The sequence below is a fragment of the Rhinopithecus roxellana genome, chromosome 14 (assembly GCF_007565055.1).
Source record: "Rhinopithecus roxellana isolate Shanxi Qingling chromosome 14, ASM756505v1, whole genome shotgun sequence".
NCBI lineage: Eukaryota > Metazoa > Chordata > Mammalia > Primates > Cercopithecidae > Rhinopithecus > Rhinopithecus roxellana.
Window position 1 is genome coordinate 5643231 of NC_044562.1, and position 26242 is coordinate 5669472.

At 33.7% G+C, this 26242-nt stretch overlaps 1 protein-coding gene across 1 annotated transcript in view; it reads left to right on the forward strand.

Annotated features, from left to right (window-relative positions):
• Nucleotides 1–26242, forward strand: part of LRP1B (LDL receptor related protein 1B) — a 2016348-nt gene that overhangs the window by 1607179 nt on the left and 382927 nt on the right. Inside the window, exons 42-43 of the mRNA XM_030916410.1 lie at nt 16373–16562; nt 19217–19421. Of these exons, the coding sequence (XP_030772270.1) occupies nt 16373–16562; nt 19217–19421 (395 nt within the window). The remainder of the gene's footprint in view (nt 1–16372; nt 16563–19216; nt 19422–26242) is intronic.

A 26242-nucleotide genomic window follows, 5' to 3' on the forward strand; every position in this document is an offset into this window, starting at 1 on the left:
ATAAATCCATCGGCTTTAGTATGTACAGTCCCAGATTGACTCCTGGAATGACTTTATCATTTAGAAACAGAGATTTGGAGTGGAAAAAAAAAGAGTAAAGAATGAGTCACTTAAAAAATATATTTTATTTCAAAATTATTTTTTTTTCACTCAAAACCATGCAATTACATGGATTTTTTTTATATACTTTAATTTCTAGGGTACATGTGCATAACGTGCAGGTTTGTTACATATGTATATTTGTGCCATGTTGGTGTGCTGCACCCATCAACTCGTCAGCACCCATCAATTCATCATTTATATCATGTATAACTCCCCAATGCAATCCCTCCCCCCTCCCCCCTGCCCGTGATAGGCCCCGGTGTGTGATGTTCCCCTTCCCGAGTCCAAGTGATCTCATTGTTCAGTTCCCACCTATGAGTGAGAACATGCAGTGTTTGGTTTTCTCTTCTTGTGATAGTTTGCTAAGAATGTTGGTTTCCAGCTGCATCCATGTCCCTACAAAGGACGCAAACTCATCCTTTTTTATGGCTGCATAGTATTCCATGGTGTATATGTGCCACATTTTCTTAATCCAGTCTGTCACAGATGGACATTTGGGTTGATTCCAAGTCTTTGCTATTGTGAATAGTGCCGCAATAAACATACGTGTGCATGTGTCTTTGTAGTAGAATAATTTATAATCCTTTGGGTATATACCCAGTAGTGGGATGGCTGGGTCATATGGTACATCTAGTTCTAGATCCTTGAGGAATTGCCATACTGTTTTCCATAATGGTTGAACTAGTTTACAATCCCACCAACAGTGTAAAAGTGTTCCTATTTCTCCACATCCTCTCCAACTTTTGAAATCCAAATTTAATTCAGGCAAACAACTATAGATTGAATAAAGAGACAATTTAAATTGAGGATGTTGGGACATGACAGTTCTTTATGATAACATTTAAAATTAGATATATAAGTGATTATCTTAAGTTCTATTTCAGTAACACATTCTTTAGTAATTCTATGCTAAAGCATTGTTTCATATTGTTTTCCTCCAAAATAGTTTGTTTTAAGTAGCCCAATGTACCCGAATATGAGTGCATATTACTGACTGCTAATAACTACAGGGAAAAAATAGTTCCAAGGAAATAGTACTATTAATACCTCCATCACTTTAAGTAACTGTTTTTAAGTAAATTTATAGGTAAAAATTAAGTTTAAACATCAGATAACCACCTTCATCTGCTTAGCCTTGTTGGGTTGCTCCAAATTTAATTTTAAAATTATTTTTGAGTATTAAGGAATTCAACAAACGTAAGACACACTCAGTACCTATAATGAATAGGTTCTGGAGATACAAAACTGACTAAGAATATGTAGAGCCTGTTTTCTGTATTCTAACAGGTCAAACCCACCAAGGTAAGTATAGAATATTTAAGGAATTTACAGTATCGTTGGGGAAATAGATATAAAGGTAATTATGATGCAATTTACTAAGTATGAAGATAGCAGCTTGGGCAAAACATTATTGTATATGGACAAGTGTAAAGAGGTGAGAGAAGAGCCTAGCATAAGGAAGGCATGTTGAGAAGGTATTTCTCTGAGGTCATTTGTTCAAAGTAAATGGAATTTCAGGGATTGGAGGAGTCGATGAACAACATTGTGATATGCATTTCACTCTAATAGCTAAGAGAAACATTTCATGCTAACATTTTTTTTTTAATGTTATGTGACAGAAGAGAAGAAAAAGTTATAAGGTGATGACTGGAGATAAAAATTTGAGGAGACAAATATTATGATGTAATTGAACATTTATTGAGTGGTGTTTAATGAAACCCTCCTTCACCACCTCTCAATTGAATCTCCCATAAACATTTAAATAATGTTAAAATTTAAATAATATACAATAATGTTTTGCCCAAGCTACCATCTTCATGCTTAGTAAATTGCATCATAATTACCTTTGTATCTATTTCCCCAATGATACTGTAAATTCCTTAAATATTCTATACTTACCTTATTGGATTTGACCTGTTAGAATACAGAAAACAGGCTCTACATATTCTTAGTCAGTTTTGTATCTCCAGAACCTACTCATTATAGGTACTGAGTGTGTCTTACGTTTGTTGAATTCCTTAATACTCAAAAGTAGTTTTAAAATTAAGCTTGGAGCAATCCAACAAGGCTAAGTGGATGAAGGTGGTTATCTGACCTTGAAGTTTAATTTTTACCTATACATTTACTTAAAAAAAGTTATTTAAAATGTGTCTGTGGCCTCTCTCCCCCACCCACAGATTTATCAAAGCTAGCTAGATGAAAGAACATGCTCCAAATCTTTAACCATAACCAAGTCATGTTGGGCTTTTGTAACTGCCCGACAGGTTCTTCTTGCCCACTGCACAGATAGAGCTGATTCACTGAGACAGTGGTATTGCAGTAGAGAAAGAGTTTACTAATTGCAGGGTTATTCAAGTGGTCAGATGGGAGTTATTATTATTCAAACAGTCTCCCTGGAAATGTGGAGACTAGGGTGTGTTGAAGATAGTTTGGCAGTCAGGGGTCTAGGGAATGGGGAACGATGATTGTTGGGTCAGGGATGAAACCCTAGGGGGTTGAAGCTGTCTTTTTACACTGAGTCAGTTTCTGGGTGGGATTGCAAGACCAGTTGTTTCTTGGTATGGGTTACCAGTCCAGGTGGCAAGAGCTGGTCAATCAGAATGCAAGGTTTGAAAAATACCTCAAATAATAATCTTAGGTTTTGCAGTAGCGATGATATCTCTAGGAGTATTTGGGGAGGTTACAAATCTTGTGGCCTCTGCTACGTAACTCCTGAGCCCCAAGCAAGGAAGGAGTCAGTTTCAGGAAGGGGCTGTTAATTTCATTTTAAGGTTAAACTACAAACTACATTCTTCCCATAGAGAGCTTGGCCTATGCCCAGGAAGGAACAATGGCAGCTTGGAGTTTACAAGCAAGATGGAGTCAGCGAGGTCAGATTTCTCTCACTGTCATAAATTTTGCAAAGGTAGTTTTATTTTCCATGTACAGCTTTAAGCTCTTTCCCTGGATTTTCCTTGAAGCCACATCCCTAGGAAGTCAACAAGCTTAAATAAGAAGTAAATATTATATGGGAGGTTCAATTGAGAGTGGTGAAGGAGGGTTTCATTAAACACCACTCAGTAAATGCTCAATTACATCGTAATATTTGTCTCCTCAAATTTTTATCTCCAGTCATCACCTTATAACTTTTTCTTCTCTTCTGCCACATAACATTAAAAAAGTCAACTTTATTTTTCTGAACGACTCAGCTCCAATTCTCTGTTCTTATTCTCAACAGATAAAAATATTTGTTTAGAATAGATATTCAATCTATTTTTCCCCGAATATTCTTTTTAGGAAATCTCTTCAACTCTTCCTTTAAGTGACTTGATTATTCAACCATAATAAACAGCTTTCCTTTGAGGGGTGAATAGTATTACTAGGAAGAAAAAAATTTACTCTGTAAAGTTAATAAACAATCTTAAATCTTAAATCTCTGAAATCATATTCTAAAGATGGAATTAAAGAGAAGGATATAGCTCTAGGATATAGAAGGATATAGAATTAGGAATAAAAATTTGGGTAGATTTTGATCAATAATATGCCATTACAATAGGGGTAAGGTGCAGCATAAACTACAGTCAACTTTGATTTGTACAGAGGTGACTGAGTGATTTAAAAGGGGAATGAGGAAGTAGCGGCCTGAGTGAGAGAGCTCTCTGAAGTCTGGAAAGTAAAGAAATATAAATAATTTGGCAGGGTAAATGCAGTTAGGCCAGCTGTGTCTACTAGCTTTCAATAATCTAAGTTAGAATACTATTCTTCCGCAGAGACTGGGAGACAGATATCTTATCTTTTCTGATGATTGTGTTTCTAATGGATGGCTTTCAGGTCTTTAAGAAAGGCATTCCTGAGTTATAGGAGATACATATACATCTCAAGGGGACAGAGGAAAAATTCATAATTGTAAACCCTTTTGAATAAATACTATAAAAAACATGATCAGTGGACTATTATCAAGTATTTTCTAGCCAATAGGCTAGAAAAACAGTAAATTATTTTGTCATCCTCGACTTTTCTGGGGTAGGCGCATTAAAGGGGACCAGGGTCATCATATGGATGTGGCTTTGAGGCGTTAGAAATTATGTTAGTGTTTAAGTCTTTTAATGTGGGCAGAGAAGGGTGGATTAAGTCCTTTGTGCTGAGAGTCTACTTTTTAAAGGTCAAGGCTGAGGCCTAGTTGAGAAGTAGGCTCCAGGGAAACTGGCTAGAGTTGGGTCAAGGAGATAACCATTGTCAGGGGTCATCATGAAGATTCTCATAGTTAGAGTCACAATCCTACATTCACCAAAAGCCTTGGAGTGCACTCACCATGGGAAGGAGGAGGAGATACATAAATATATATATTATATATATATGTGTGTGTATATATACAATAATATAAATATAAAATGTCACTTTGTATATAATTATATATAACAATAATTATGTATCATATATAATTATATATATTTATATAATGCCAGGGATATAGTGCCACATCCCTACAATGTTCTCAGACCCTTTTAATGTGCCTGTCTGAGAAAACTCAAGGGTGACAAAATAATTTACTGTTTTTTTAGCCAATACCTGACAATAGTCTGCTGACTATATATGGAGAGAGACAGAGAGAAAGAGAGAAATAAGAACATATATAATCATGAAAAGTAAGAAAAGATAATTATAGGAATAGAAGGAAAAAAAAAAAAAAAAAGATACCTTGGAGGGTGGCAAATAAATCCCCAAGTCAAGACTGAAGTGTGTCAGAAAGAGCAAAACATCAAGCAAAAGTTGTGCTAGATGAACTTAGTCCGTGATTCTGCTCCTTCCTCCAGTAATCTTCCACTTCCTACAAAAGTATACTAAGCAAATTGAAGAATGCTCCAATATCAAGAGAATTATGATGTATAGAAAGGCGTAAGAGTTGACACTAATAGTAAGGACAGTATTAAAATTGTTGTCTTTGTCATCTGTTGTTTGGTAGGCCAGCCATCATAGTCTGAGCATGGTAATTAATTGTATGACTGAAGACAGATCAAGTGCTCAATCACTGAGTTGCAAACAAAGATTAAATTCTACCATAATGAAAATGCTGACAAATAAAAGGTAGGAGATGGGAGAGTATGCAACCCAAGCTTAAACACAGAGGAGGTGTTGGTGACATGTGACTTGTTGAGTAAAGAAATTCACAGCAGTGATACACACTGAGGATAAATAAGTACAAGTTCTGATAAATCAAATTTACGTCCTTAAGAATGATAGGGATAAAGATGAAGGAAGGAAACGGGGAGATTTGAAAATTTGTTCAGAGGTAAATGTAGAAATTAATGCTAGTAAGAAATACAAATCAAATATAAATTTAAGAAACTCAAGGATTACCTTTAGAGAGTAAGACACTTTAGTTAGAATGCCTGTGTGACTGAAGTAAAAGTGGTGACACAAACATATTTAAAAAATAACACACTTTCTTGAATTATTACACCTCATAAAATATTTGCTACCTAATTTTGCACTTGATTAATGTCAATGAAAAAATGAATTTTTCTTCTAGTATAGGCTAGGGTTCTTCTTTTTGCATGTCTCTCTATACAGGGCTGGGCACATAGTAGGTACTTAATAAACAATCATCCTTATTGCTTGTAAGTTAGAATCTTTTCAGGGAATTTAAGTTTTTATTTTGTCTTAAACATCAACTAAGAGTGTTTACATTTATACCCTTTCCACTCCATGTAAACATTTTAAGGTCAATTTTATTTATACTACATTTCAATAAGAAATCATTTATAAGGTGAGCATTTATTTTTCCTATTGATAATTTTAGTTGGTAGGCCAAATGGTTCTTCCATTCATTTTGGGATTTTACTATTGTGTACACATGTAACATATAGTATTTTCATGTAACAGGTAATTTATTATATAAAATTTATTATATATATGTAATTTGGACTATATCAAATGATTTTTAAAGGATGAGAGAATAAATAAGCTTTATTTAAATAAAAGTCTTAACACCTTTCCATATTGAGGTCAATGTCAAAGCACACTGCTTATTTACTAGAAATTAAATGTTTCTATTCATCTATGTTTCTTTGAATTTTCTGTACTTATTTCTTTTCTTTGCAAAACTTGATGATAAACAACCAAACTCTTTCTATGATCCTCACCATCTGGAATAGCCTTTTTCTGTTTTCTTACTTCATTAACTGATATCTTTTTAAAAAAATCACTTTCAGTCTTTGATTTAGTTTCTTCCCTCTGTTTCCCTCTGTTTCTCTCTGTTTCTCTATCCTCCTCTCTCATCAAAATTTGATATTTTCTCACATTTTAATTTTCGAGTAGTCCCACCACTTCTCCACCTAAAAGATCAGAAAATATTCACATTGTCATCCTACAAGTTATAGTAAATTGAAAGACACCGTAAGGGGTTCAAATGACTGAGCTTATTACAAGGTATAAGGAACAAATAAACTGGAGCCCAACTTATTATAATAAAAGCAGAATTATATTTATCAATCTAGAGTGTAGTCTTACAGTTCATAAACTCACTCACATAATTCCTATTATTTCTAGTATTCTATGTGTAGAAAAATAGGTATGATAATTTATCCAACAGAGCTTCAACATTGTTAAGCATAATTGGCTGTAGCTTTGTGCAGAGCAATGTAATAATAATAATAATAACAACAATGCTGACATATATTGAACTCTTATTTTGTGCTAGGCACTGTTCTAAATACTACACAAATGTTAGCTCATATGATAATCACAAACGTCTTATGAATTTGGTACCACTACTATCTCCGTATTTCAGACAAGGGAACAAAAATACAGAAAGTCTAGGCCGGGGGCGGTGGCTCATGCCTGTAATCCCAGCACGTTGGAAGGCCAAGGCTGGTGGATCACGAGGTCAGGAGATCGAGACCATCCTAGCCAACACGGTGAAACCCTGTCTCTATTAAAAATTCAAAAAGCCGGCTGTGGTGGCGGGCACCTGTAGTCCCAGCTACTCGGGAGGCTGAGGCGGGAGAATGGTGTGAACCCGAGAGGTAGAACTTGCAGTGAGCTGAGATCGTGCCACTGCACTCCAGCCTGGGTGACAGAACAAGACTCCGTCTCAAAAACAAATAATAAATAAATAAATAAAAAATAATAAATGAAAAAAATACAGAAAGTCTACATGAATTTGTCCTGGATCATATTGCTAGTAAAGTGATAGTGCAGGGATTCAAAGCCATTATCTGAATCCGGAGTTTGTACTCTCATTCTTCTGTATACCTCTCTAATATATTAGGTCTTGGGCATTTAAGAATTAAAGCATAAATATACAGACCATGCATTCAATGGATTCAGAAATATATATTGGTTTATTCCACAAGTAATTCTGATTGCTTGCTCTGTATCTGGAACTTTGCTCAGTTTGAAGGGAACAACTAAGAAAAGACAGTCATGTTTCCTGCCCTCATTCCAGTAGGGTGAGACAGACAAAAACAACACAAACAAAACAGAAAATTTTCGTACATTGTGAAAGATATAAAAAAGGAACAGAAGAAATGAATTAGGTGAAGAGGATGGACAAAGGAATGTCAGACCCGGGGAAGAAAAAGGCAGAGAATATTACATGTGTCAAGAAAAGAAAACCTTGTGTTTTTATAGATGGAAGCCCTGAAAAGAACACCCTGTGGCCAGGGCATAATAAAAAATGGAGGGACAGTAACCTGAGATAGGGTTGAAGAAGCAGGCAGGGAGTAAACCAAATTTTATTCTAAATGTGATGGGACATCATTGAAGGATTTTAAGCAGGGCAGAGATGTGATACATGCTTTATTATTACCTAGAGTTGCTGGATGGAGAATGAATTGACAAGAAAGACATTTGGGAAAGCTAGTTAGGGACAGAAGCTTAGGCAAGAGGTAACGGCAGCGATCAGAGCAGAAACAGAAAACAAAATGGAAATGCTCAACATATGTTTTTGTCATAAAATTAAAAGCATTTACTGATGATTATATGCAAAAAGCAAGAAAAAGAGAAGATTGAAACATGATTGCTTAGGCTTCCAGTTTGAGTAACTGGATAAATACTACTAGAATTCACAGATCATTAGGATAACTAATTTATACAGATAATTAAGATTGGGGTGAAACGCTTTTTCTATTTGCATATTTTGTACGGAGATATTGAGATACCCAAAGATATGTTAATTCATGGTTGGACATACGTATGGAATTTAGATTAGAAATATGGACTAGAAATGAAAGCATGTAAATGATATTTAATGCCATGGGGATAGAAGTTTCACATAAGAGAGAGAGAGGGGAAAAGGAAGAGAGGAGGACCCTAAATGAAACCTTAAATAATATTTAATTTAGAGGTTGGGTTCCGATGCACACCTTTCAGCTGAAGACTTATCTCACTTTCTCACTAAGGAAAGGATGGATTCCAAGTAATTTTCTAATTATATTTTTCCAGGAGTGGCTGTACACATAGGGTCTTATAGCCTCTCCTTGGATGGCAAATTACAGCCTACCTGAGGATTTCAGGCACCTCGGAGTTCATGCTCTGCTCTAGCGGAGTGACAATGTTAGTTTAATCTTTGGAAAGTTGGTACTTATCTCTGGTGACTACAGAAGGACTGACATAATGTTATCACATATATGTTCATTCTTTTCATGGCTTGTATTACTTTCCTTCCAGTAGTAGTGACATGAAATAGAGGCAATTGTTGAGACGCGATTTTAAGTCTGTATAATTTTCAGCTGAGTCTGAAGTCCTGGCTGAAACTTTGATGTTGAATATTTTTAAACCCAGAAAAAGAAATCCACACTGGGTCAAACAAACAAACAAACAAATCACTGACACTTTAAAGCTTCAAGCTGTTTTAAGCTGCTTCAATACTCTTTCAGGACAAATTGTTTTGTTGTTGTTGTTGTTTTGGGAAAACCAAATAAATAGACCTATTTTGCTATGCAGTGTAAAGCAAAGACTCTCTTATGACATGGAAATATTTGAGATGCTCTGGTTCAGGAAATTAAAACTGCTTGGGGGATAACAATAAAAGCTTGTCTGTTAAAAATAGAGTTGCATTTCTGCAAACATGTTTGATTTGGGAAAGTCATGTGTTTTACTAAGTGTGATAATAAGGACAAAAGAAAGCAGGATAATATTGTTCCCTATTTAAGTCCTTTGAAAGGGTTGGATCTCTTCTTGTTAGAGGGGTGAGAACCTAAAGTTAACAGATCCACATTCATGAAAAGTAGCATTATTACAACGCTTTGGCTACAAGAAGATCTAAATTCAGGTGATCAAGATTTGCATAGTTTTTTGTGTGTGCTCGTTCACTGGAACCAGCAGGATTAGCTGCTACTTGGACTGGCATCCTCTTACCATTATATATTCTCACTGGTTATTTTTGTACATTATACAACTATTGATTTCAATTTACTTATTTGTTGCCTGCCAGCTTACCCAACTCAGTAGGTTTTTAGTAGATTATCTGTTTTTCCATGCTTTCACAAACACAAAATAATGACAATTTTTATTTCTAGTTTAATTGCTTCTTCTTTTAATTTTCAGACTAATTAGAATGGTGAAAAAATATTATTTTAGATAATTTTATTGTGATAATATGTTTGTTGATATGGGGGGAAAAATAAAAATGACTCTGAACTTTTAAATCAGATTAGTGGTAGTCTAATTCACAGTAAGCAGTCCACATTAAAATCTATTGCATCCCATTCATCGATTGAATGGTTAGGAAAAGGAAAATAATCCAGTTAATCATTTGTGAATCATTCTAATAAGGTAGTCTCAAGGGAAATTGCCAGGTATTTAAATTTTCTATAATATATCTATGAGATAACTAAACCATATCTACATGTCTACGTACTTTAAAATAATTTTCTATAATTGTGTCCTGTATGTATACAGATACATATATATACATCTATGTGTGTGTATATATATGGGGGGGATTGAGTTTAGCATATATATGTGCTTCAGTTCTTTTATTGTTGAATAATTCCAAGCGTAGATGTACCACCTTTTATTCATCTACTTATCAGCTGACTGACATTTGGGCTATTTCTTCTTTTGACTATTACAAATAAAGCTGCTATGAACATTTGTTGAACATTTGTGTATGTGTGGAGGTACGTTTTCATTTCTCTTGGATGCATATTTACCAGCAGAAATGCTAGGTCACCTGGTAACTCTATGTTTAACATTTTATAAAACTGACAGACTGTTTTACAGAGAGGCTGTTGCATTTTACATTTCCACCATCAATATATATTGGTTCAAATTTTTCCACATCTTTGTGAAAACTTCTTATTGTTGTAGTCATCATAATGAATATCAAGTGTGATTATGATTTGCAGTACTTTGATGTCTAATAGTGTTGAACATTTTTTATGTGTTTATCAGTCATTTGTGTATCTTCTTTGGAGAATATTTATTCAAATTATTTGCCATTATTGAATTGGATTAGTTGTTGTTTTATTGTTGAGTATATAAAGCATTCATTATTTATTCAAGATACAAGTTCATTATCACATATGTGATTTGCAAATATTGTCTCCCATTCTGTCAGTTGGCTTTTTGTCTTCTGAAGTATGAAAGTTTTTCATTTTGATGAAACCTAACATCTGTTTTTTTTTTCTCATTTGTATTTTTTGTGTCATGTTTATGAAACTTTTGCTTAACCCAAAGTTATGAAGATTTCCTCCTATTTTTTATCAAGAGTTTCATCATCTATCATCTACATTTAGGTTTAAAGTATATTTTTAGTTATATGTGTGTGTGTGTGTGTGTGTGTGTGTGTGTGTGTGTGTGCACGCGCTATGAAGAAGGAATCAAATATCATTCTTTTGCATGTGGCTATACAAGTGTTGGGAGCACTATATATTTGAGAAAATGTATTTTCTCATTGGACTTTTCTGGTACATGTAGCTACGTCTATTCTTATAATAAAATCAAACTCTCTTGATTACTGTAAACTTCATACCAGGTTGAAATCAGGAAGTGTGAGCCACTAACTTTGTTTTATTTCATTCAAGATTCTTTTGGCTGTTCTGGGTCCCTTGTTTTTCCATATGCATTTTAAGGTCAGCTTGTCAATTTCTGGAAAAAAAAAAGGCTGGAATTTCTATACATTAAATCTGTAGATCTATTTAGATAGTGTTGTCATCTTCATAATATTAGGCCTTCCATTGCATGAACATTGTTATCTTTCCATTTGTTTAAATCCTTAGTTTCTTTCAATGATGCACTGTAGCTTGGGTGTATATGTTTTAACATTTAAAATTATTTTGCTAAACTTCTAAGTTCTATATTTTAAAATTCTATTATAAATTAAATTGTTTTCTTAATTTCATTTTTGGATTGTTAATTGCTCTTATATAGAATACAACTGATTTTTTTGTATGTTGCTTTTGTAACCTGCAACCTGACTATACATTTCTATTAAATTATTTAAGATTTTGTATATACCAGTACTTTCCGTCTGCAAATAGTGATAGTGTTACTTCTTTCTTTCCAATCTGGATGCCATTTATTTCTCTCTCTCTCTCTCTCTCTCTCTCTCTCTCTCTGTTTCTCTCTCTCTCCCTCCCTCCCTCTCTCCCTGTCTCTCTCTCTCTCTCTGACTGTCCCCCACCCCCAATTATCTTTGCTAGAATCTCCGATTTTATTCAACATTAGTTGAATAAAGGGAACAGTGGACATGCTTGCTTTGGTCCTCATCTTTGAGGGAAAACATTCATTTTCTCACCACTAAATGTAATATGAGCCTTGGGTTTGTATATTCCTTTAATCAAGTTGAGGAAGTTCTATTGCTAGTTTGTTGAATATTTTTATAATGAAAGGTTATTGAATTTTGTCAAATAAACCTGTCATTCAACCATGTCAAATTATTGTCTTATTGCAATGATAGAGACTATATACTAGAAAAACTATGGCGAATCTCACAAAAAAGGAAGAAAGAAAAAAGAAAGGAAGGAAGGAAGGGAGGGAGGGAGGGAGGGAGGGAGCAAAGAAAGGCAGGCAGGCAGGCAGAAAGGAAGGAGAGAGAGAAAGGAAGGAAGGAAGGAAGGAAGGAAGGAAGGAAGGAAGGAAGGAAGGAAGGAAGGAAGGAAGGAAGGAAGGAAGGAAGGGAAAGAGAAAAAAGAAAAGAAGGAAGGAAGGGGAAAGAAAGAAAGAGAAAGAAAGAGAGAGAGATAAAAGAAATAATAAAAAGGAAAGGAAAGGAAAAAGAAAAGGAGGAAAAGAAACAGAATTTTTATAGTATTTTTCAGACAGTAGAATTTAGACACAATTTCAGTGAAGTAGTGTTTTGTTAGAGCACAGTTATGTGTACTATTTGCAAAGAGTTCAACATCAGATCTGGATAGTGAGGTGGACCTAGGATCCTCTTTCCTTGGAAACTTCACAGTTAATATAGATGTGGAATATTTTGTGAAGAAACTTCTTAACTTAGGTTCTTTACCTGGGCTGGAAATCAAGACTGCTTCTCTGTGTCAAAGTAACTTAGATCCTCCAAACAAGATTTGGATGCTTTCTACTAATGATATAATTTCAAACAACAAACTGACACTGTGTGACTTTGGAGAACAAGCCAGTACGTAAGAAAGTAGTACACAATCAACGAGGACTTCATTATGATGCTTTATAGTTGTAGCATGTCTTTGAGATAAATATTATTTCCTGCTAACTTTGTGTATTAGTCTGTTCTCATGCTGCTGATAAAGACATACCCAAGACTGGGTAATTTATAAAGAAAAGGAAGTTCAACGGACTCACAGTTCCACATGACTGGGGAGGCCTCACAATCATGGTGGAAGGTGAAAGAACAGCAAAGGCACATCTTACATGGTGACAGGCAAGAGAGTGTGTGCAGTGGAACTGCTCTTTATAAAATCATTATATTTTGTGAGACTTATTCACTATCACAGGAACAGCATGGAAAAACCTGCCCCTGTGATTCAATTATCCCCCACTGGGTCCCTCCTACAACACATGGGGATTGTGGGAGCTACAGTTCAAGATGAGATTTGGGTGAGGACCCATCCAAACCACTTTGCAACTGAATTTATCTGTGAATTTATCTTGTTATCCTAGCCAGATGAATAACAGTGTTTAATGGACGTGGCTCCCTATGAATACTATCCTTCACTGCCTTTCCCATTTGGTAAGCTCTTATGCTGCCTCTAAGACAATGTTCAGCCAAGAAGGGGCATTGCTGTTCCTCAGTGGTGATGAGATGAAAGTATGTTCTCTATGAACTGAAGTCCTTTGGGTAACTGTAAGAGGAGTGGTTTATTTCTCTGTCAAGCTACCAGAATCAATTTCCCCATCATGGTTATGGAAACTAGAATCCAGGAAATAGGGTACAACCACGGTTCTGAGTTACCTGCCTGGCTTGTACTTTTTGATGTGCTGACCTCCCCTTCTTTCTTCTGCAAAAACATGTCGGGACCTGACTCATGCTTAGCCAAACCCAATTCCCTGCTCAAAAGTGGGTAAAAGGGAAGAAAACTCTTTTTCTTTTTCTCTTGGCAAGTGCATGAGGTAAGGCGATGGAATTTTTACTGATTTTGCATTATATTTCACACACATATATATGTGTGTGTGTGTGTATGTATATATGTGTGTGTGTGTGTATGTATATTGCTGGGGTGAAAAGTATGGAGCTGCTGAAACAGCACTATTATAGATATTTTCTTAATTACGTCTATTCTGCATCTTCGTAGATGTAGGTGCTACATCCTTGAGTTCCAAGAATTTAGCTTTGTATTGATTTACTCTGCTCAATATTTCAGGTCTGGTTGGGTAGATAGACATTTTATTTTATTTTCAAGCTACATAATTGCCTTCCAGGATCAGTAATTCAAAGTCCTATTCTGGCTGTTCAACTGTTTTAGGAATCTCAATGTTCAAACACAGATGTGTGTGCACACGTACACATACACATGCCACATGCCCCCTCACTGTCGATAAATCATCACAAATTGAGAAATACGTCTTATCTCAACTAGAATATTTCACTAATTTTAACTGGCTTTTTGTTAATAAAATTTATTAATTTTTGTTGATTTGTTAACTTTTGTTAATTGTTAATAAAAATATATTTTATAAGAATCTAAACATCTTTTTTAGAAAGAAGTACATTACTAAAATATTTTAAAATGTAGCAACAGATAATTATTAACTGTAATTTCTGGTTATAATCTATTACAAAAATAAAGTAAAACAGATTATACCTGGATATTGAGATGTATTTTGTTCTCTAGTAACTCTGGAATTATGTTAACAATAGAAAAGAAGCATCTGCCACATCTCAATGGTGATACCAAGTGTTTTCTTCCTGAATTGACAAGAGAAAGTTACCAAGAGGAATATATGTCATAGTTACTGGAAGAGAAGATGTAGAATGAGGATGGATTAATTATTCTCATTTGCTTACATTTTTTCAGAGCTATGCCGTTTCTCATTTTATTTGTGAATGATGAAAGTCGTATAATACTACAGATACTACTAATAGAGTTAACTGCATTTCTGAAATGATTTGGAAATTTAAAAAACCACACTGGCAAATGTGATTTATTACTGATTTAAACATTCTTAACCGTGATCAACTTTTCATCCACTCACTCCAAATAGGAGCACTATATGCATCACATAAAATTAGCTTAACTGATTTTACAGTGACTGTGTTTTATAATTTTTCTTCCACCATCTCTAGGCTACATTTTCGTATTAATAACCCCCATTAATACGTTGTAGACTGCTTTGTTGACTGTGTGAGGGGAGACTATCTATGGTATATTACTAAGTATACGATTCTCCTAGAGTCAAACAAGTTGAGACTGATGAATCATTCCTTTGGTTTCAGGTTGGTTTAGATTGAGGTTAAGTAATAAGCATTGTAAACCCATATCCAAATAGTGGTGCTACTAAGCACATAGGCTTTTGGAATCAGATGAATGGGAGGGGAGTAAAAGTTTTGTGTTAATATTATCAGCCCTGTGACTATACGTTTCAGCTTTCTTCTTGGGAAATAGAAAATTATGACATAAGCTTCATGGAATAGATTTATATATAAAATAAAACAATGTATGGAAAGCAGTTTGCATAATTTCTAGCATTTGGTAACTAAAAATGATAGCCATTAATTGCATTATTATTGGATATTTCATGCTGTATGTAAAAAAGAAACAAATAACAAAAAAAATGAAAAATGTTGTTCAAAAGCTTTAATTATTGTCTTGCCCTCCCGCAAAATCCTATTGATCCCCCCAGACTAAGTATTAACTCATCTTAAACCTGGAAACAGCTCTTTTCAGATACCTATTTTTATAGCAGCTGAATAATTCCTTTTAGAGACTCTTTGAGAGGAAAACAGGGGAAATGCTCTTAATAATGTTAATTTATTGGTATGACTGCAAAAGGTGTATATATTCTTTGTTAAATTGAATATGCTCAGAATAATAATTCTGAGGAAAACAAATAGCATGTAGGAAAAGTGTAATAATTTGATTACACTTAAAGATGCACTCAAAGCATGTCTATGAAAAATAAAACAACCACTTTATGTTACCCTAGAGATTGGGAATGCAATTTTAAGAAATAATTACTTTTGTTTTTCACCTTGTCACTTTTATGTGTTAGGATCCCTGTATCACCATTTATCTTTGTCTGACATTTAAAGTGTGCTTTAGCTGGCAATTAATTTCTTTTTCTCTTGTTTTGTTTTTTATCTCACTAGTTGAATAGAAGCAAATAAATTGCCACATTAACCTATTAAAACATTATCTACCATTGTTTGATAGTTTCAAGTAAGGAGTTAGATTTTAGATTTCTCATACTGTTGTAGTTTTCCATGTGTTTGCTTTTCCTGGACATCTCCAGATCTATAGTATCAAGGGAATACTCATGATGATTGTACCAAAGTGATATTGCTGACATAAGATTTTCAAAAGCATCTCTAAATTGTTACACGTTGGATACTTTTGAAAATTGATTAAGATACAGGAAAGATAGAGAGCCACCATTTTCCAATATGAAAGACAATTATTTAATTTTCTTTTATTTATGAGTATATTGTCTATAATGACATTTTTGCAAAAATTGCTCTCATTATATATGTATAATCAGCTATCAATTGTAAGTATCACAGTGCCTACATTTTTCTTTAGGAGATTTTGTGGAGAAGTGGTTGATGAAATAACAGCTATACATGTATATCTTAATGCTTTTTCTGTCCAGAAGTCATTTTTTAAAAAATAAAAATATATATTTTTTCTTTTTCTTCCCCCACTAGATGTGGGTTCTGTGGAAGGACTTGCCTATCACAGAGCCTGGGATACACTGTACTGGACAAGCTCCACCACCTCATCCATCACCAGACACACTGTGGACCAGACTCGACCTGGAGCATTTGACAGGGAAGCTGTCATCACCATGTCAGAGGATGACCACCCACATGTGCTAGCCTTGGATGAATGTCAAAAGTAAGAAACAGTGTAGTTTTATCTCTTCATTATAGTTATAAGTCAAAAGAATATCAGAGTTCTGTTAATTTTAAGAAGAATTAATTCTAAAATAAAGTTTTTCTTTGAAGTTTTATTTTCACAATTCATAAAACTTTTTTTATGTAAGAGCATCATAAACGTGAAAAATTAAAATCTGGACCCTTTAAACGCCAGGCTTCATCTCTCTGAGAGATCCAGTAAAAACAAATTTAAATAATTAAAGGCAAAATGGAAAGAGACAATACTATGCTGGAAAAGGCCTATGAAGAAGACATTAATGCATAGCTGATTGGAATCATAAATTTAAAAAAATTAGCATACACGGAAGACTAAGAGTTTTCTTTTTTTTTTTTTTTTTTCATTTTAATCAAGTAATTATAGCATCTGGAGATCTCCCAAATTGAAATACAAAAGAAAGCAAACTGCAACAATACAAAAATATTTGTGTGCAGCTGTCTTTTCAACACTAGGTACTTGATAATAGTCTAAGTGTTCTACAGCTGTTTGATGATATATTGTACAGACAGCTAAAATAATGTTTGTAAAAAAATCATGACAAAAGGAAATATTCTGGATATAAAATATACTCAGTGAATAAAAACAAAGAAAAAAATGGTGTCTTGGGGGATGTCTTAAAGCAGTTACAAAAAAAAAAAAAAAACAAAAAAAAACAACAACAACAAAAAACACCTGAAGAACAAAGCAACAGGTAAGGGGCAAAGAATATCTATTTATGAACTTTCATTCTCATATACCATATGGTAAAGTTGTTTGTTAACTATAAGAAAATGCTTTTTATTTTTAAATGAAACAAATAAACACAAATCAGACCAATCTGGCCTTCCTTGAGCAAAACTAGAAGAGTTCTTTTTAGGTGTGATTTAAAAAGAAAAAAAAAAAAAGTTTGAAGAATAAAAAGCAATGACAGATAATCGCTGACCCTGACCACTTATCAGAAGAAAGGACTAAGTAACATGAATTGGTCAGTGTGAAAATAGCTGTAAAGCTGAACCCTTCTGTAGAGCTAAAACTGAGGTCAGATTTAATTCACTTAATTGAACATCATCTTATATATGAAAATTCTTAAGGTTGAGCAATGCAATGACTCATTATGGAGCTGGGGAGACTGCTCCCACCACTGTCCTATCAGGATATAGTTTGCTAGCTCAGCTGCATTTGTCTCAACACATCACCAAAAGAATCTCAGGACAGTAATAAATGTCACACAGTAGGAATAAAAGAGTTGGGCGAAGGAATTTATAAGTCAGTTTTGAAATAAAAATAAAGCGGTCACTCATGATATTATATATGATGAGTTTTAATTAGTAAGTGCTTTATCCTGTAATTATTTATTACATAGGCTAACATTTACACTTTTCACCTTGCATATGGTGAACTGTAAATTAAAATTAAACATATAAAAATTTCAATTTGATAATTATTTGTAATTAAAGTATGAAAAGGCAATTTATCATATATGTAAATGACACCTTCAAAACACCATTGTATGTTAATAGATTAACAGATATTTTAAAATAAAATCCTAAATTGCAAATCAAAGTTAGGCTTTCTAAGTTTAAAATTTGGCTCAGTTACTAATTATTTGTGAAAACTTTAATTACTTAGGCTCTCTGGATCGTTCTGTTTTCTCACCTGTGAAATGAAGTGGGGAGGGTGGAATGAAAGGAACACTCCTAACACCTCTAAAATTCTCTTGTTATAAAATCTACAATCTAGGAAAATATTGTAAATAAATTGTGGGTTTAATACTTTACATTCTATGTATAACTTTTAAAATGTTTCAATTCACTATTTTTTATATTAAATGTCACAATTTATAAGTAAAATTACCAACAATGAAAATTGAATACAAAGATTTTTGTTGTGAATTTGACAATTATTTGGTAATTTTGGTAATAAGTGTCACAAAATACTCAAAACCACCTGCTGAATAACTTTGTTGGCTGTAATGCTAAACTACCTTTAAATGATTATACCTGGGAATCCATAGAGAATAGACACTATGCTGAAGAATTTAAGAGTCACCCCTAGAGTTTTAGAAATGATATTGTAATTTATAGAAAAATCACACTAAGAGAGAAAAAAAGAAATGTAAAAAACAGGCGTTTAGTAATTTCCTTTCTCCAAAACAAATACAAAAGATAATGCAGAATTTAAAAAGGAAAATTGAAAGGGGAAGAAGATTTTTATTTTCATCAATTGAAGCAGATAAGTATCCTTAGGATAAGAATGATTATACTGGATCAGCTAAAATGTGGTAATAAGTTAGAGTATATTTGCAGTTTGTGGAAAACAAACTTAAGATCACTGTTTTGTTCTTGATTAAAGTAAATCCTCATGCATCTAACAGTTTAACTAAATTATTTGAAGGAATACCCAGAAAATCATTTTTTAGAAGTAGGTTCTAGGTTTCATTTAAGAACCCGGGTAAAATTAACATACAAATATCATATACACATCTCCTTTTATTACCTAGACTTTGTTAAAGGTCATAGAATATGAAGTAAATAATTCTGCTTCTTTTTAAATAGCTTGGTATTGACATGTTTCTATTAGTATTTTTACTCTTGATGAGAAGTTTGATTTATAGTTACAATGTTCATTTTCATTAGTTTAATGTTTTGGACCAACTGGAATGAACAACATCCAAGTATCATGAGATCTACTCTGACTGGGAAGAATGCTCAAGTGGTGGTCAGTACAGACATACTCACTCCAAATGGACTCACTATCGACTACCGTGCAGAGAAGTTGTATTTCTCAGATGGCAGTCTAGGAAAAATTGAAAGGTGTGAATATGATGGATCCCAGAGACATGTAAGTTAATGAAGAATTTCTTGGTTATAGAGTTATACAATGATATATTTAAAACACATATGACTTATACTTTCCTAAAATGTGCATATCAGGGAATTTCAAAATAGCCTATTGATTGAAACAATCCAGTTGAATAATCTATCACAAAAGAAAATTGTGCACAGTATTTTGAAAACTTCTTTCAAATGTATTTGCTACCATAGAGACAGCTCAACCCATAAACTTTTTCTGGAGCAGCAATAACTAATTTCCTTCTAGTTATTAATTGAACTGGAATGGTTAGAGTGATTTGAATATGCTTCTTTGTTATGTATAGCTTTTAAAAATGTGAAATACAATTGATTAGTTGTCCCAGGATAAAAGAAAATTAGAAAAGAAAGAAATGATCCTCTGTGTTTGTATCCTTAAAGCAATCTAAGAAGGTCTGAAGAGAGGAGAATGAGTCAAGTCTATTCTAATCACTGGACTCTCTTTTCTCTGGGTTCAAAATGAAATGTTAGTGGAAGAGTTGCTATGCTATCCCTTGAGAGCACTTACAGCAGGTATTTAGGGCCTGAAGAATGGTGAGATGCTAGGACGCGCCTTTGTCCTGTGAGGAGTAGCCTTGGCCACAGGGAAGCTCAGTGGTTAGATCTGCGTGGCTATACCACTAGAGAAATCTGGACCCATGTCTCTACCACTATACAGGCCTGAAGGACAAAATGATCCTCAGGCTCCTCACGCCTCCACTGCATTGAAGAAGGTCTAGAATGTAATGCAATTTTTTTCTTAAAGGGCCGGATAGTAAATATTTGAAGCCTCATGGACCATATGATCTCTATTACAACTACAGTGTTTCATGGCACTAATGCAGACATAGCGAATATGTAAATAAATAGGCCTGACAGTATTCGAATAAAGTTTTATTTACAGAAACAGACAACAATCAGCAAATTCTATATGTATAGAACAAATTCTACATGGCTAAGCACACTGTTTAATTCAATTGAAGATTGAATTGACCTTAGGCAAATTATTTTACCTTTATAAACTTTAGTTTTCTGATATGCAAATTCTCTTTCAGGGAAATTATGAAGATTATAGTGCAAAAGTATATGACTCAGAATACAGCATAGAAATTCTAAATAAACCTAGTATATAATGCTTTTGAAGAGACAGGTAAATCATTGTCCTGAATGTGGTGTTATTTTTTATTCTGTCATGATACTAAAAAAAAAAATGAGTTTATAACTCTTTATTCTCCTCAATGATTTTTGTTTATACCTATTTTGCACTTCCCCACCCGTTTATTCTTATCTATGGTAATTACAGCTACAGTAAGTGGTCCAGTAATAAGATACCACTAATGTAATTTAAAGGATTTGTTCTGACATTTAACATATGTGCTTTGTTTAATTGCAACTCATCATTTTCCATCCCTGCCCAAGGAAGGATGATTTCTGACTGGGCCCCAAAGTGAGAAAAGTATTTCAAAGTCTACTGTATTCTTACATGCATCCAGATTACCTCATCTTTATCCTCATATGAATTCAAATTAATTTTTAAAAAGTTAATATTTTTGTTAATAAAATGAGAAATACATTTTTAAAATTCTTTATTTTGTAAAAGTTAATTTAGGGACTATTTATGGACTGTTTTAAAGACTTTGTACAGATTTATTAAGACTTCGGACTGTATCAATTTACTAATCACCCTACTAGCTAAGTCACTGATTGATAATTGTGTTCTAGATACTGTGCTAAGCACTTTATATTTCATGTTTTTATAGCCCTCCCCATGGTAGGCATTATTATGATGATCCCCATTTACAGATGAAGAAAATGAGGCACAAAGAAGTTTAGTGCTTGTTCAGGAACACCTCGCCACGTATGTAGTAGGAAGGTGATTCTATCCCTGGTGATCTCACTTCAGCGCCTGTGCAAACCGTCATGCTAAATTTGAAAACACTTACAAAGGACCCAACTAAGTGTACACAACCTGGCCACTTCCTCATGCCTTGCAATTAGCAATACATTTGTTCTCTCCTTCTTCCTCACATATCTTTAATATGTTACCCATAAACACTTTGCACAGTAAATATTTCAATTCATTACTGAATATGAAACTATGCCCAGTAAAATTTGAAGTTCTGCTGATGTATGTAGTAAACCAAGTAGATTTACTCAACTTGTCAGCACACATCACATTACTTTGATATACATTTTAAGAACCTTAGTAAAATCGACAGGGAAGACAATGGAGAAGAGCATCCAACTCTAAGTGACACATTATCCCCTTTAAAACTGCTCTCTGATAGAGACGTAGAGCTTCTGCGTAATCTTTTTGAAATACTCTTTACATAGGCTTCTCCATTATATCCAGACAAGCTAATCATTTGAAGCTGGGGTCATCAAAGCTCTTTTAAAACAGAAAGATCACTATGTGTCCTCACACCATTGGAAGGACCTTTATTATAGCTTTGTGTCTAAAACTGTTTAATAGATATTCTGAAGGCTTAGACAGATATTACAGCATCTCTACTCTGGCCTATGTTATATATGAATTTTCTCTTTGTTTTTAGTATTCTTTTCACTTTCGTGTTTAGATATACCCATTGCTTAGCTGTGTGACAAATGGTGCAATCAGGGAAGGGAAAGTCTAAATACTTATTATTCATCTCAGAAATTAATATTTATGAAATTCATATTCTGTAATTATTAATAAAGATAATTTTACAAAATAAATACTAGAATGAAAGTTGGATGTTTATTTATTTCTTTAAAAAATATAGTTTTAAAGCAATGTTAAATTTAATCCTTACATTTGGTATTGACTAATTGCATGAACATTACCAAGTCATTTAAAATCCTTATGCTTTTTAAAAAATGTAATTTTAGTTTAGGTTCAGGGGGCCCATGTTCTTGGTTTTGTTTATTACATGGCGTAATGCATAATAGTGAGAATCAAAGCTCTTATGCTTTATAATTAATGTAGATATAAAAACAAATGACAGCTAAAATCAACATAATTGTGATGTTCTGTAATTTTGTGCAAATTAGCAGAAGTCATTGTTAATTCAAAAAGGTAAAATAAACATTCTTTGTCCCCATATCTAGTTGAGGAAGTAAAACATATGCTCAAAGATAGTTAATGATATGAAATTAAATCCGTGACATTTTAATGATAATTCTCAATATTTTAATTCTCAATCTTTCCTTGTTCTGAAAAGCCAAAAATTCATACATAGGCTGTTCTTTTATACAAGGGACCTTTATAAACAGCACCATCATTTAGTGTGCTTGTACCTAGATTTGCCTTGAAATCCAACTGTTACTGTTAGGTAGCCTTGAAAAAAACAGATAATCTAACACATGCCAGTGTTCACAGGAACCAGGTGACTTCCACTTACTACGTGAAATGAAAGTATTGTCAATCATTGTAGTCCATTCAAGCTACTATAACAAAATATTGCTCCTATTTTTTTCACTCCTCATTTTATTCCCTTTGGGCAACCATACGAATATAATCTTTCATATATATGTACATATGTGTGTGTATATATATTCAATTTATATTTTATTTTTAAGTAGATCTGCAAATCAACAGAATATGTTGCATTTTTATATTTTGGAGTACACTGTGGAAGGCATTGAAGAAATGTGTGACAGGTAAAAACTATAGGTTTAGAAAGAATGCTATTTAGGAAATAGAAAGTATCGTTATGAAGACTGAAGGATTCTATAAAAGACTTAAAATACTCAGCAAGAAATATAAGAAGAGATGCAAAACATTGTTCATTGTATAATGTGAAAAAATGCTGAAGCAATGCAATAAAAAGGAGTGCTAGAAAAGTGACAGTTACAGAAGGGAACACTTCTTTTGCATAATTGCATATTTTCTAACTTTGGATAAAGCAAGTGATAGCAGAAGGCAATCTCAAGAGTAGGGAGATCAGATATCCCCAGGGGAGTGAACAGATTAGAAAGAAGCTAGACATCATAATCTGGAATATTAGATACAGGGTATCTTTAATGAGAAAGAAGTAACCTACATTTAAGTTCATTGATTTTAAAGTGTTGGAGAGATTCTTGTAAATGTAGACCTTGTGTGCCCTCGAACGCAGTATGATGCCATGGGTCTTCCAAAGCCTATTTGAAAAGTGTGCCTTCTCTTGAGTATCTATAGGAATTAGACCGTAGTCAAGCAAATTTTCAAAACTGTGTTTAAACAAAGTCTGATAGGCGTAGTCATTGAATTACATCTTAAAGCTTTTAATATGCTCATGAACATTATGAATATTCTGAATAGAAAACAGTATGTAGCTTTGTTCTAATCAGAAAACATATTTTTTCATTGTTTTTTGTTTGTTTGTTTTAATTTTTTAACGTGGGCCAGGCGTGGTGGCTCATGCCTGTAATCCCAGCACTTTGGGAGGCCGAGGCAGGCGAATCACCTGAGGTTGGGAGTTCGAGACCAGCCTGACCAACATGGTGAAACCCCCTTTCTACTAAAAACACAAAAAATTAGCTGGGCATGGTGGCACGTGCCTGTAGTCCCAGCTACTCGGGAGGCTGAGGCAGGAGAATCGCTTGAACCCAAGAGGTGGAGGTTGCAGTGAGCTGACATCATGTCACTGCACTCCAGCCTGGCAATGGAGCAAGACTCTGTCTCAAAAAAAAAAAAAAAAATTAACATGGTGTATCATGGGCATGTGTTTGTAGAGATTTGAAAAATGCTGATACATTATTGACAACTCACTTAGTTTATCACAGAAATATTATATAACCCATTGCTTATCAGTAGACCAGAGAAACAGATCCTTTCAAACAGCAAAAATAAACCAAAATGTGTTTTTTAATATACATTTTTATCTTTCAATGTTTTAAATCTGAAGTTTATTAAGCCCATTAGTTTCTTCTATCAAACTTAAGTTGTATTATTCTATTGTATCTTTGAGAGTGGTCACAATAAAATACAAGTCCACACAGTTTAATTTTGACTTGCATTGATAAAAATAATATGATTGGCTGGGTTTTTCTGATTTTAATACCACAGTAACTTATGTGGTGGTTCTACCTAAATATCGAGGAATGCATTCTTTATTCAGTGATATGAAACTGAATGTTTTGGGGAAATTGAGTTATTAAGGCAAAAAAAAAAATCCAGAAAATAATTCTGTAATGTTTCTTTTTTATTTTTTTCTGTTTTGTATCTATCATCTCTGTTGTTCCAGTAACTGAAACATTAACTGATGTTGACAGGGGCTAAGACAGCATGATTATAACCTGTCTCCCTGCAGTTACCCTGTAAGTGTTAATCATTTCGTGGAAAGTATCTGCTACCTGCATGATATAGACCTTTCCAAAAGAGATATTTATGTTCCTAGAAATTGCAATTGCTCATGTTCCTTACCACTGACATTCTTTTAAAAACTTAGTCCAAAATTGTATTCAGAATATATTCCCGAGAAGAAATCTTAAATCTTATGACTTATCTTTAGAATGAAAAGGATTTTTATGACTAATTTGATCCCTAATTAAACACACTCTGATTACATGAACTCTTTTAAGTAAGAATAGGAGAGCAAGTTAAATAAATAAGCTAGTTTTAATTACAAGAACAATCACAAGGAAATGAGATATTTTATCTTTTTATAGCACACACACACACACACAGTCGAAAGGAAATATTTAGTGCCATAAAATACTGAGACTAGTGCTGCCTTGAGTGATACGATTTTCAAAACTGATGATGAGTTCTTGAAAATGTATACAAAATGATGTAAAGTCATCTCTCAATTTACATAGAAGTTATGGTCCCTGAAAAATAATAAATGTATATTAAATCTCCTGAAATACTTTCATATATATGTAAAATGGGATTAAATTCCAGGATCAGATAATTATAAGTAAGTTTTCACCTTTGAGAATATCTTGTAGGACATTTGAAACCTGGGCAGAGTCTCAGACAAGGCATTGTACAGAACTGCCCTATGTATTGCAGGGCATCCCGATTCCTGGTTCTTTACTACTAGACTACATAGCTATCAGCCCCACCTTACCCCACTCCTATCAAGCAAAAATATGCTTCCAACATTTTCCAAAGTCATAGAAGGAATGGGACTCCCTTGATTGAGAGCCAATAAGATGGGTAATTGTCTTAAAAAGAGATGTGAAGAAAGTTCTCCTGACAGCAGTGATTTTTCTATTCTGTCTTGCATGCCTCAAATACATGGGATGTTGGGTCTATCAATAGCTGGGTAAATCATACACAAGAAGCAGAGTACCTGACTGTTAGCCTAAGACTTCTCCAAACTTTAATTTTAACAGATCAGCCAATTGAATAAACGGAATTGTATATATCCAGTACCTTTTACATGATGGATGTTGCAATCAAGTATATTATAAAGAAGTCCATTATCTACTAAATTCTGAGAGGCTGCTGGAAATCGGATTTTTTTTGTCTTTGACATTTCTCTGAATTCAAGAGGCATCATTCAATATCAGATTATTATGTCCAATATTGATTTCAGTACCTTTTAAGTATTCTTGGGCCTGAATAGTTATTCAAATTATAAACAGACCTTAATAACTTTCTAATTTATTTAAAAATGATCGTTACAACTTTCTAATCTTTAGAACAGTAGGTGACTAAATAGAAATGTGATAAAAGTAAAGAATATGGCAAGTCTATGAATTCTATTAATCCATTAAAATTATCATGTAAAACATATTTTTCCATGGGGAGATTTAGTATACATTAAGTGATAAGTATAGAGTGAACACTTTAATATGCTGTCTCTCAGGCTAGATGCATAAAAATATTTCTTGAATGAAAAAATG